This window comes from Dermacentor variabilis, unplaced genomic scaffold (assembly GCF_050947875.1).
Source record: "Dermacentor variabilis isolate Ectoservices unplaced genomic scaffold, ASM5094787v1 scaffold_16, whole genome shotgun sequence".
In the NCBI taxonomy this organism is placed as follows: Eukaryota; Metazoa; Arthropoda; class Arachnida; order Ixodida; family Ixodidae; genus Dermacentor; species Dermacentor variabilis.
This window is the reverse complement of record NW_027460324.1, coordinates 4,916,809-4,929,598: the sequence shown is the minus strand read 5'-3', so window position 1 is coordinate 4,929,598 and position 12,790 is coordinate 4,916,809. Positions and strand designations below refer to the sequence as shown.

At 42.9% G+C, this 12,790-nt stretch overlaps 1 protein-coding gene across 1 annotated transcript in view; it reads right to left on the bottom strand.

Annotated features, from left to right (window-relative positions):
- Positions 1–12,790, bottom strand: part of LOC142568039 (1-phosphatidylinositol 4,5-bisphosphate phosphodiesterase-like) — a 272,674-nt gene that overhangs the window by 206,746 nt on the left and 53,138 nt on the right. The window contains exons 3-4 of the mRNA XM_075678120.1: positions 11,697–11,794; positions 10,685–10,771 (exon numbers count right to left, since the gene is read on the bottom strand). Of these exons, the coding sequence (XP_075534235.1) occupies positions 10,685–10,771; positions 11,697–11,780 (171 nt within the window). The 5' untranslated portion in view covers positions 11,781–11,794. The remainder of the gene's footprint in view (positions 1–10,684; positions 10,772–11,696; positions 11,795–12,790) is intronic.

Below are 12,790 nucleotides of genomic sequence, written 5' to 3'. Positions count from 1 at the left end.
TTAATAGTACAACATTGATGGTGATATCTACATACAGCAAATGAACATTATTACAAAATAAATTGACAGATTCAATACATTATTAGACATTTCATTTCAAATCAAGTAAACATGATCAGCATGGCATAAAAGAAAGCCAGGAAAAGGCATGGATGAAAACAACAAGGACGAAACACAAAAAGTGGCATGTGAGAGAGAAGTTCTAGATGCCCCGCCAGGATCATAGTACACTCATCACAGGAAATTATACTTAAGGTAACTTTTAAAGATTTCAGGAGAACTACTTAAATTTATTGTTAATGGTAATTCATTCCTAAGAGAAATTGCAGCAAATGCACATGTAATTGGTATGAACCATGGGTAACAAGGAATCGTTATTAGCTGCAAATCTGCTTGCATTTTTCTTCTGCAAAAGGCCAACTGCAATGAATAGAAATGTAAGGTTATTATGAAGCAACTTATGGAATAAGACGACTATGTTAAACTGCAACAAATTATTAACAGGCAAGATAATGTACAAGCAAAGTTACACAGAGGCATTGGATTGCATGCAGCTAGAAGTAATACAGTCGAACTCACTTATAACAATATTCAAGTGCCACGAAAATTCCATTGTTATAACCAATAATTGTTATAGCCAGGTTGCATGAAAAAATCAAAATAGGGGGACAGCAGAGCTGATGTGAGAAAACTATAATGACGGGGAGGCCACTGGCCCTCCCGACCACCTTCCTCCATCTGGCTTCTGATTGTGTTCACTCATTTAACTGCTTCCTGGGCGCTCTGAGAGCGTAAAACAAGCCACAGCTGTCGGCATTAAAGCATGGCATTGCTGTAACAACTGCAAAGGGGTGTCAAGGGTGGCAAGTGATATGCGAGCACCGCCAAGGCATCACTTTGGTGGCCCTGAAAGGAAACTTTTACACACTGCGAGAAGGCTGCTGCGGCAGCCTTGAGAAATCCAGAAGAAACGCTGAGGAGAGATCGCCACAAGCATCTCGCCATGTACTTCTCACTGGCTTGCACAAGAGAAGCCTATGTCCATTAGCCTTGCATGCTTTAGGCGAAGCTTGCCAACATCCTTCTCCAACACATCCACGTGCTCTATGTTGTGCAGCAGAAGGTTCCTCGTGAAAACGAAGCCCTGGAGGGATTGAATTATCTACCGATCCTCCTGTGAGGACAACGTTGAGGCAGTCTAGCCTGCCTTACTGCGTCATCGCTGCCGTCACCGCCGTCACTATCTGATGCAAGCAACTTTGCAACGATCGCATCATTGGTTAAAAGCACTTAGTTTCCAAGTTTAAAGCCATGCGCTTTCTTTTCACTGGCAACGTCGTGCATTGCCGATGATCAGTGGGCGGATCAGCCATCTTCCGTTTAGGCAGCGAGTCAAGCGAGGCTGAGAAACTGCATGGCCAGGAACGATTTCGATGCAACCAACAAAGACGAACGCGAGCTATTAAGCTGTTTGCAGAACTGCGCTGACCAGCGAACAACAGAGCAACATACGAGCGATCTGCGAGCGGCGTAGTTGGTGCGGCCCATCCGTGCTTCGGAGCTTGGGGCAGTGTAGAGCTATAGGTGCAGCCCATTCGTGTTTGGAGGGGTGGAAGGGCGATGGGAGAGAGCTGCGCAGAGCTGGCTGAAAAATGAGCACGCGGCGGCTGTTGGAGCAGCCGGCCTAAAGTGCAGCGGCTCGAATTTTTCGTTTTCTTTTTTTCTTTTCAAGGATCTTGCATTTCACTGCCTTTCGGCTCAGACATCTAGCAGTCAGAGTTCATTGTTATAACCGATAATGCGGCATCGGGGCATTGTAGTAAGGGGGCTATTTCACTATAGAAAACATACAAAAGTTGACGATGCAGCAGCTTCTCATTGTTATAACCGATATATTGTTAAAACCGGTATCGTTATAAGTGGGTTCGAATGTAATGCGTATTAACTGATTTTGGATATGTTGAACTGATGATAAATGCCAAGCGTACATGTTGCCCCATGAAACGACCCCGTGATTAATGCGACTAGTAATGAAAGCAACATACAAGGCTAGCAGAGCCTCACGAGAAAAAAGAGGGGTGAGCTTTATTAACGTGCAGATACCAAACAGTCTTCTGCTTGAGATGTTGGAAGTGACAGCGAAATGTAAGGTTAGCGTGGAGATGTATGCCAAGAAAAGTAACATTGTTGCAAGTGGGAACTGAATGGAACTAAAGCTTGAAAGCTTTAGTTCAGGAATAAAAGCTAAGGGCCTCAAACACTTTTAAACAACCTAAATTTAGATTTTAGAGGATTAAGAACTAAGTAATTGTTGCAACACCATTTCATAGTGTTACTCAATGCAATATTTAACTTTGATGTAAGAGCAGTATAGATTTATCTGATGAAGATATTGTTGTGTCATCTGAATACAAAATACAATGATTGTAGTAGGAGGAGGTAAGAGAATCTGGAAGGTCATTAATATTGTCATGTGGTGGTGACTATGATGAACACAGTTGCAAAACTGTAAATGGCAAAACTAAATATTTATTGGGCGAACTTGTGCCCTCAAAAGCAAGTTACACTTAAAGCACAATGATAGTGGCAAACACAGTCAGCGATCGTCAGAAATCTGATCAGCAGGTCAAGTGCGTCGGCTTTTATTCATCAGTCATCAAATGTTCCAGAGTAATCGCTGGGAACCACGCGCCTTCCACAAAGTAAAACACTATTGTTGCGCATACATGCAATCAGGTTACACAAGGTTCGGTGACAGACAGTGGATGGAACCAACGATAACACTCCAGAAACTTCCGATACATGCAGGCGCGTCCTGCGCTGTGCGATAACATTTGTTAGGCAGTCAAACGTAGTTGCCCGATAAAAACAAGTACATATGCCAATATATGGAAAGAAAAGCAGAGGAACTTGAACTGAGCTCTGTGGTAGACCCTAGTTAATACATTTTGTTACAAAGAAAGTACTTGCTACGTGTGCTGTGTATTGTCGGTCAAGTAAGTAATTTTTTAAGAATGATAGCGCAGGACCAGTTATACCATAAGAGTCAAGTTTATTGAACAGGACTTGATGTTTAACTGCGTCAAAAGCTTTAGTGAAGCCTAAAAAAACAGATCCGGCTAAGTTTCCTGAATCGATACAGTTTTTTATGTAGTTATTTAGAGAGCACAGCTATATTAGTGGAACTTCAAGGGTGGAAACCAAGTTTGTTGTTTCTTAGCAACTTAAGCTTTGTTATGTAGTTATTAAGACATTAATCAATTTTTTAAATGAGTTTACTAAGGCAGGAAAGAATTGCAATTGGTCAGTAATAAGTAGACAACTGTTTGTTTGTCACCCTTTTTTAAAAACAGGAATAATCTTAGCGTATTTTAAAAATGAAAGGAATGAGCCGGGTTAAAAGTAAGGTTAATAATATTACTGAGCATGTCAGAAACTAAATGTGCAACCAGTTTTAAATGCCTTACACAAACTTTATCTATGCCAGGCCTTGTATTTTTAAGACTAGCAATCATGGGAAACCCTTCATTTGGTGTAGCTGGAAACAGGAAGAATGATTGTGTCGTATGGCTTAAAGTATTAGGCAAATGTGCATGTGGGTTGTTATTAGTATAAACGGAAGTAGTGCGAGAAAGCATTAGCAATTTCGTTGGGCTCAGAAAGAGTGAGACTATTGTAATTTATTTTGGTTATAGAGGTATCAACAGATGACTTGTTCAGTAGGTTCAACAGGTGACGATTCAGTAGCTGCTACTGCTTTTTGTGGCTATTCTTAGTCTGGTCAAATTTATTTTTATTTATTTTTATTTTGGCTTCAGAAGAATTTTCTTAGTAACAAAAGAAGCATTATATATTCGAAATATTCGGCAAGCCTGCTTGTTTGCGAATATGTGCTGCCACTACAGCATGAAGAAAGCAGAGAAGTGGATTTGCCAGGACTGCGCTGTGTTATTTGGACATTTGCTTCAGGCAGTGTCGTGAAATAAGGAACACCTTTTCAATATCTTACTTTTCGTACTTTTTGGGCTGTAGAAAGCAATCCCAAATGTTGTGCTGTTACGAACGACGACAGGCCACCATGTCCGTTGCAAACGTTCAGTTCATTACCGTACTCCGCAACTCTCCCGCCACGCCGTCCATCTGGGCACAGCATGCTACGTGCCACCCGTGACTTCCTTCCTCTATCTCTCTGCTGCACCCGCGTCACCTGGTCCTCACCCCCCCCTTCGACAAGTGTGGCCAGCCGCACCTTGCCTAGCCTCACCTTTAGCTATCTGTCCACTTATGCCGCCACTCTCTCCTCGCAGTGCACTTTATGGAGCACTATGAAAATAAATCATTTTTTATTGTCCCCCTTCAGTGCATCTATTGAGTACTTGAGCAACACCATGGCAGTGGGCCCCTGTGCCAATGGATTAGGAATGATCAGCTAATTAGAAAGTAACGCTTTGACAGGGGCTAGTTGTTTGTCTGTCACCTTGTCTGTCTTCTTGTCACTCCTAACCTGTCCTTTGCTATGCCTTTGGCAATGCATCTGGCCAGGAAGCTTATCAGCTCAATTTCCTGGCAAAATCAAGAACAAAGATAAACCATCCCACACTATGTCAAACAAGCTCAGCCCAGTTGTCCTAAATTCGTTCATGATACATTTATGATAACAGCATTCATTCTGTGTGACACCATAACAGCAACCACTTATGTAAACCTACTGTAGCATTCTTGAAAAATGAAGCAGTAAGAGATGCAAAATAAACTGCTCTACTTATCAAGACACAATGCGGCAAAATGAATAATCCACAGGGTGCAGACCTGTTGTGAAATTCTGTTGCTGTGGGAGGATATAAGCGAAAGTAACGTATTTTGACATCTGGTCAGGTGTCATGATGCAAGACCAAGTCAAGCACGAGGGTCAAGATGTTGGAGAGTGATGTTTCAAAACCATTACAGGTTCCTCGTTCACAGTGAAAAGATTAAGCATAAGTTCTCCTTCTAGCCCTTTCAGGGTCAATGACGTAAATATATAATGCCGCGAACAAGTCCAAAATGGTCGAGGCAGTATATTTACAGCGCCGTCTGTGCATTTAAAAAGTGCCCCAATTTCCTAACTTTTTCTTTTCTGTCACGTGCTGCCACTATGTAGGAATACAGGGAATTTTTTTCGCGCGCCTCCCTCTCTCGGTTTTCGTTGCATGGTTTGTTTTAGAGTTAGTCTGCTCCGGCGCGTCTATATACTACCGCTCGCGCATTGGCGCGCGCACGGGCAGGTGGCGGTTTGGGTACTGTTTGGGTTTTGTTCCGCGGGTGGTTTTGGCTTCTTGCACTCGCATTACTGATGGCTATCTCATTACTAATTGCTCAAAGGGCAACTGCTTGTTTTTTGCTCGTTTAGTGCTCACAGGGTTGCGAATAGGAAGGATGCTGACGTGCATGCGTTTCCGTTTCTTTTTTTTTTTTTTTGGAGACTCGCGAAAACTAATTGCCTCTTGTTGGAAATAAGATGAAGATTAGCAGCAGTTTGTCACACATATTGCTTTTTTGACGGGTACACAACCACAGTTTTTTTGAGCGCGGCACATATGTAGTCGATTACGTTATGGATGTACATATTAGTGTAAGAGGAGGAACACTTGAGACTCGCAAAATGTTCTCGTGTGTACATATTCAAAGCCATGAACTATGTGTATAACAATGCATCAAATTTTTAATTCTTATAAGTTTATTTCCTTTTTTATTGTTATTCATGAATGAAGAGTACTGATATTCAACGCAAGATATCTTTTTCTCACTTTACGGTCACCAGAGAAAAATTGCAGTAAATTTTTTTCGAAATAAGTCCCTAAGAAGAATTGGAATTTGCAATAAAAAAAATCGACGCTGGGCGGTCGCATATGGCGAAAAACAATTGACCCCGAAAGGGTTAAATGTGCAAGAGATGGCGTGGTGCATGAATTGCCAGCAAACAATTCTGTTCTGTCCTATTTTTGTGGCATGACAAAACATCACTCAAGAAGAAGATGAGTTGCCAAATTATTGTGTGTTTTTTTGCAATAATAGTGATGTCCCCATCAAGTGAACTAGATGTCTGGTTCCCCTTAATGACAAAAAATATGATGCTTTCTAAGCACATAGGTCACAGTCAGCACAAGGTACATTCTAAATAATGCCAGGGAATTCTCTGTAATGGGTCTTTAAAGCAGCTGAGTTACATCAACAGCTTGTTGGAAGGGACATCTGCCATGTGAATGTCATACTTGGAAAATGTGCGACAATACCTGGCACCACTGATGTAAGGGATGCTTCAGTGCAAGGCATACGACTTTAAGACAGCTGTATTTAAATCCTGGTCTCCAACCAAACTGACCAAAAGGGGCAGGCTGACCGTTCGGGTCCACTTCCCGGCACATTCACAATGACCACCCTGTTTTCAGTCGCAATGACCGACAGCACATATATTGCTTTTGAAAAATATTGTTAAAGTCATCATTTGCACAGTAACAACTACTTATTCTGAAAGAGCTCTGATTCAAGTGCTGAGCTCCCACTAAGCAAGTGACGACTTTATATTTTTCAAATGCAACAGGTGCAATCGATTAAAACATTACGCAGCCACATCCATTCCAATCCATAGCATGCACAAGTTTTCTACTACCTCGAATACCTGTTCTATACACCGGCCCACAATACTAGACATGCTTCGAATGGCAACATTAATTAGCTAAATTGTGATAATGTACATGGTTAAAGAGTAATTAAATTGTACAGCTGAAAAATTTGGAATATGTCATCCCTTGGTTTTAAAACAGCACAACATTTCAAGCAAGGTCGCAAACTGTTTCTTCCTGAAAACCATAATCTCTAGCTAAATTACTCTGTTTCATTTAGTTCTGTCGCATCTTTTAGAACAACCGCGAATTACCATATATATTCGAGCAATGAACATACTTTCTTCAAAAAGAAAAACGAAGCAAAGTTGGGAGGTGCGATTATTATGCAGGATCAATTTCATGGGAACTTTTTCGAAACAGCAAAAATTGAAAAGTAAGACAGCAATGAGTTCAAAAATGTGCTAGGTAACTTATCTTTGTGTAGAAATACACATATACTACAGTTGAACCTCGCAATAACAAAATCGGCTGGGAATGCGAAAAAATTCGCTTTCGCAAGAATTTCACTGTTTCAAAATCAGACAGCACAGATAGGTAATGTGCTACAGAAAAAAACTTTACTGTCAAAATTCCGTTAGCCTACTTTGGCAAGCTCGCTCGAGGACACAGAACTGCACTGCCGACAGTGGCTGCACTACCGTGGAGCTGTACTCTCGGTCAACTGCATTCAGAGATGCGATCACTTTTGTGAAACTTTGCATAACTCAGCATTGGACGCAGAGAAACAGTGCTCCACGCATGCAGCACCATTTCTCCGGTGCACGCTGTCGCCCGGAGGTGCTGACGCATCTGGTGCCGAGCACGAAAGTGATCGTATCTCGTATACCCCAAGGTAATTGATTGATATTACGGCCCCTTTGCACAAATCTACATCCGGTGCCGAATCCACACGTGATGCCTCTCGGGTGGCACCGAAACCAGCGTTCTTGAAGCAAGGGATGCGTATTCCCGGATGATCGCTCAACCACGGCTCGATGCATGGCACTCCATGCTGCAACCGCCATCTCAAGCGTCATAAACAATTCCACATTGGTGGGTCGTGGATTTCCTTCTTTTTGGTGCCTTTCCTCACCGAGGCGCACATTACGCACTGTACTAGGGGTACATTTGATTTGCCTGCACCACCTGAACCAGTTCACGAGGTGCAGACGACACAGCGCACAAGCACAACATTAAGGCTTCTTTCTGGGCGAGTTGGTGCATACTTTACATAAAAATTGTAACAGCGCAAACACCTGCAACCACAAAGTATCAAGGACGTCCTTGTTACATTGTGGTTGCATGTGTTTGCGCTGTTACAATTTTTATGTCAAGCACAAGCACTGTTGAAACACTGCTTACGTGCGTCTGCTGTGTCTACATAAGCGCAGGTGTACTTATGCCTCAGGACCCAATTATACCAGCAGTTCTTGACTTTTCAAGCTTACTCATTCTGTGAACATTAGTCGGAAAAAACTAAATGCCTGCACCATGTTTGTACTTTGGCATTCATTTTGAGCATCGTGCTGCGCCTGCACTGAAGAAATATACTACTAGAATTTCTGAAGTTCTCGTGAACCATTGTGAACGGGTTCACAATGGTGCAGGAGAATCGAGCGGACCTTAGGTATGCAAAAACAGTCGCCACATGCCTGTAGCAACATGTGTGGAATTTCAAACAAGCAATCAATAAACAAGATGGCGGCCATGATGTGTTTCAGCACACGCGATTGCTTGTGGCGCTTAGTTGTTTTGGTAAAAATAATGGCGGCGCCGGCACAAGTGCAATGTGGTCATATTTTACGAAATTTCGTCGTAAAACAAATGCATTTGAGCACATTTTGGAGCCTGCTAGCCTTGTGCGAGTGGATAATATGTGGGGTTATGTTCTGGCAAATTTTATTGATGCGGAATTGCAGTAAAGTGACATTACATTCTCAAGAGGTGCAAAATGCATTGAATCCTGTGGGCGTTCGGCGGGGATACAAAATAATTCGTTGTCTCGAGAATTTCATTTACACGGGGATTCGTTGTTGCGGGTTTCGACTGTATTTGCAAACCGTAACAACATTTTTATTGCACTTCACTCCACATTGAAACCACCAGACTTGTCATCACCAGGCCACCAGGCCTCTTCATCCACATTGTGGATCCACAACAGCTCGTCCTCGCAGCCACTTCTGGCCGTCTGCCATTATTGCAAGCATCACATTGAAGTGCTGATTTTTGGCACCTGTTGTTTTGACAACCATGCTGTGTGCGTCTCTTTCCTTGACCGTCCTGCTCATTGGCATGTCAAAGTTTATTGATGTCTGATCTGTCCCACAGCAGGCGCATAACTCAACTTTGGGCACACCACACACAGCAAAGCCAAAGACAGGCAGGAAAGCGAGCAACAGACACGCAAATTTTACACTGTGCTGACCGATTGTTGGCAACCCCTTCTTCGCTTGGACTCTCCCATGCGACGTGGCTCACTGTGCCATGTTGCCGTGCAATGCGCGCCTTCCTAATATGTCAGAGTAAAGTCCGTAAACTGCGAAAAGTAACTGTTGCAGAGAGCGAGCTGTGTTTTTTTTTCTCTCCATAGTCTGTGAGGTGCCTTTGCGACTGGTGGCAAGCATGCGGTAATAACAGGCTGAGCATCACCGCAGTCGCTCTTTCCATCAGGTCCCAAGCAACCGTGATAATGCACAGCCTGTTCTTACTGCGTGCTAGCTGCCAGTGTTCCGTCATCATGGCTTCACCATCAGCATCTCAATCTTCAAACCCACCTTTCATTTCATCAAACCCAATCAATCAATCAACTGATTGATTGATTGACAACAGCTTCCGCCACTGAGAAATTTATAACTGGCATCTTCCAACATTTGCTGTGAGATATGTGTGCAACAAAACATCTAGGGGGTCTTATTTATGCATGCAGGCTGCCACCATGTGAAAAATGCATCCATTCCTGGACTTTTGATGACTGCAGGAAGTTTTATAAATAGCACACCCAAGCGTCCCTGTGTACCCATAGCCCCATGCCCCGCTTACACTATTTTGTACCACCATTGCTTTCTTCTGTGCGCACCTTTTTATTATTTTGTACACCCGGCGGTGCGCATCCCCTAACTTTGGGTGTGCAAAACATAGAACTCCCTAATAACAGTGAATCTTGTTAACTTTGTTCTTTCATGCTGCAACTTGTATGTCTTGTACAGGTGTCCTTAAAGGGACACTAAAGAGAAAAATGATTTTTTCTGCATCAGTAAATTACCTCTCTAGGACACCAAAAGCACCACTCTTACTACGATAACATGCTTGGTAAGCCAGAAAAGGCGCAAGAACGAAAGACGGGCGGCGACGCCTCCTTGAAGTTGCCGCACCTGGTCTCTGTGACATCATGGATTCTGATGGCATCTTCTACGGCCTACTTAATTATATAGCTGTACAGATTGACTACATTGTGTTCTAAAGGAACCAAATATTAAACATGGCAAGTTTCAGGAACCTTTACTTAGCCAGCGTGGCCCAAATACGAAAACATACTTTGGAATCCCTGACGTCACACTGACGTACCGGCGCCGGGGTTTCGACGTGAAATTCAAATACAGATACTTCAACCTCCATTTCCTCACCTAATAATCGAACTATTATTTTGAAATGACTGCCTGCAGTGTTCTCAAACAATGCTTTATTGGCCTAAACTGATTTGTTGTTTCACTTTAGTGTCCCTTTAAAACCATGCTTATCTGAGATACTTGCTCTACATTCAAAACTTTTACTTACTGCTCCAAAATCACTCTATGATAAGAGACAAAGACTGTTCAAAAGCTGGTGCATGCAGGAACCCTCAACAATGATGACCCTATGAGAACAAAACAGTTAAAATACATCTGAGAGGAAGATTCGAAGATCAAGGTCCCAGTCCTGCAATGCGTATGTGTTAAACAAGGGCAAATACTTTACAGGCTGCACATTTTACAAGCTGCACACTTGATGGATGTAAAAAAAAAGGAAAGAAAGAAAAAATAAACGTAAATAAATGTACACACCCTTCCGTCGCTGTTCCAATAGATGAAAAATCCATACTCGTCAACTCGGAACAAAGCATTAGGTTCGTAGACTACTTGTTCTTTTTCCTGTGGGCAAGAAAGGCATGCACATAAGTAAACACTAATAAAAATGGCCTGTTCTTAAAGGAGTACTGACATAACGTTTTCGACTATAATTTTCTTCACTTTAAATAAAGGGCTTCATCTAATGCAATAAATGAAAAGTTTAAAATGTTAAGACAGTACTCCTTTAACTGGTGAGCCCTCAAATTTAACTCACTTCAACTATAAGAACTGCAATTCTTGGTTGTCTTAATGTGCACCTGCTGTCAGCTGCATCCTAATAGCGACTACAAGTGCTGCAGCCAACACTTGTACATGACAGCACATCAACAAGCTCATTTCAAGTACGTCTAAAAAGAGTACCATGTCAAACAAAAGAACGGCCAAGGTAATCATGGGATCCTGCAAGTACGAATGGATAGCTAGACCTCTAAAAACACAGATCTCAACTTCTTGTTTCAAAGTTCAAGTTAAACAGAGCATAAGCTGCTAAGCTACTCCTCGGTTAGTGATAATATCACAGGGCACTGACAGTGCAAAGCCACCAACCAAAAGGTGAATGAGGAGAACAGGAGTGTTTATTGGGCACCCTGGAACAGTTGTGTGAGGACAGAAACAGGGCAAGCATGGTCAAGCATTGTGCAATCCCATCCGCCCTCTGAAGTGTGTCAAATATTCTTGGAGAACATACTGTAGCATGACGGGTCCTGTCTTTCTATCAAGGTGACAACAACATTCTCACAGTTTTTAATACAGTAAACATGTCTTCTGTGAAAGGGATAGCATGACAGTGATGTCTGAGTAAAAGTGATCATTAGCCAGAAGTAAAACGATGCATGCATGGCAATAATATGCAAGCATGCCACACACTGTTCATTGTAAGTAGTCCTTGTTGGACACAGCATGTGTGTCACATGCAGCATAGCAGAGAAAAAGCAAGGAAACACACCTCTTCCCAACGGTCAAAGATGCATCCCTTGAGCAGGGCTTCAGGTACAGGACGTTGCCAGTTGAAGTCATACGCTTTCGTCATGACAGTGCCAGAGGCTGCGAGATGCACAAAGGCTCAGCTGAACAACTCCAGCCATAGCAAGTTGGAGGCAAGTCTTTCCACATGTTTATGCCAGTGTAGAGCCCCCAACACTTGCTTCCATACTGCACTTGTCTTTCTCTAATGAAAGGGTATATATGTGCCTACAAACTGAGTCACAAAATCATGGTAAAGAACGGCATCACGTGAACGCCCATTCATCTGCCAGCAAACACAGCAGGCCATTCTTCCAACATTTATTGCAGAAGATTTACTGCAGAGGATCAGTGGTAATAGTAGTAGAAACTGTGTCCCGGCCCTTAGGTATTGCACAATGCATCCTTACCTTAATGTTGACTTGTTCTGCTCTATGGCTCATGCTAATAAGATAAGATTCCAGTTACCTCACCCACATTCCTCAATACCATTTTGAACCGAGAGAACAACAATGCAGGATTTATAAGCTGAAACTAAGAAGACTCACAAGTTCGATGAGCAGCCCAACCCGGGCAGCAGCAGATTGTTTCTCACGAGACAAGCAGAAGTGAACTTGCTCAGGAGCCATGAATATTCATCAGTCTGTCATTAGTGAGACCTTGAAAAAGCCACTTCCGTATGCAGCCCAAAAGCTCATTAGAGCCGTTCATGGCCTAGGCCACAACCGTGACCTGTCAGAGCTGCCACAGCCATGTCAGCACGTGGTCGCCCCTTGTTTCAATTAACGAAGAGCCAGCAATAGGCAAGAACAAAAAATGCTCGCAGTGGGGGTGTCCCCAACTGAGGCTGGCACCCAACAGATGCATTTAAAAACGTGGCTGGATCACTGACTTGCACGGACGTGCCTCGCTGCCTTTCAGGCAATGCTCTGTAATGGGCCAGTCTTGCCCTCCTATTGCCAACCCTTTACCTTTCAACTTGACAGGCTTTATTGCATCGTGGCCCAATGGTACATATCATAAAAAGCTAGTTAATGCAAGCGCAAGGAAACCTTGGCTGGCACATGTAGTTAGGCT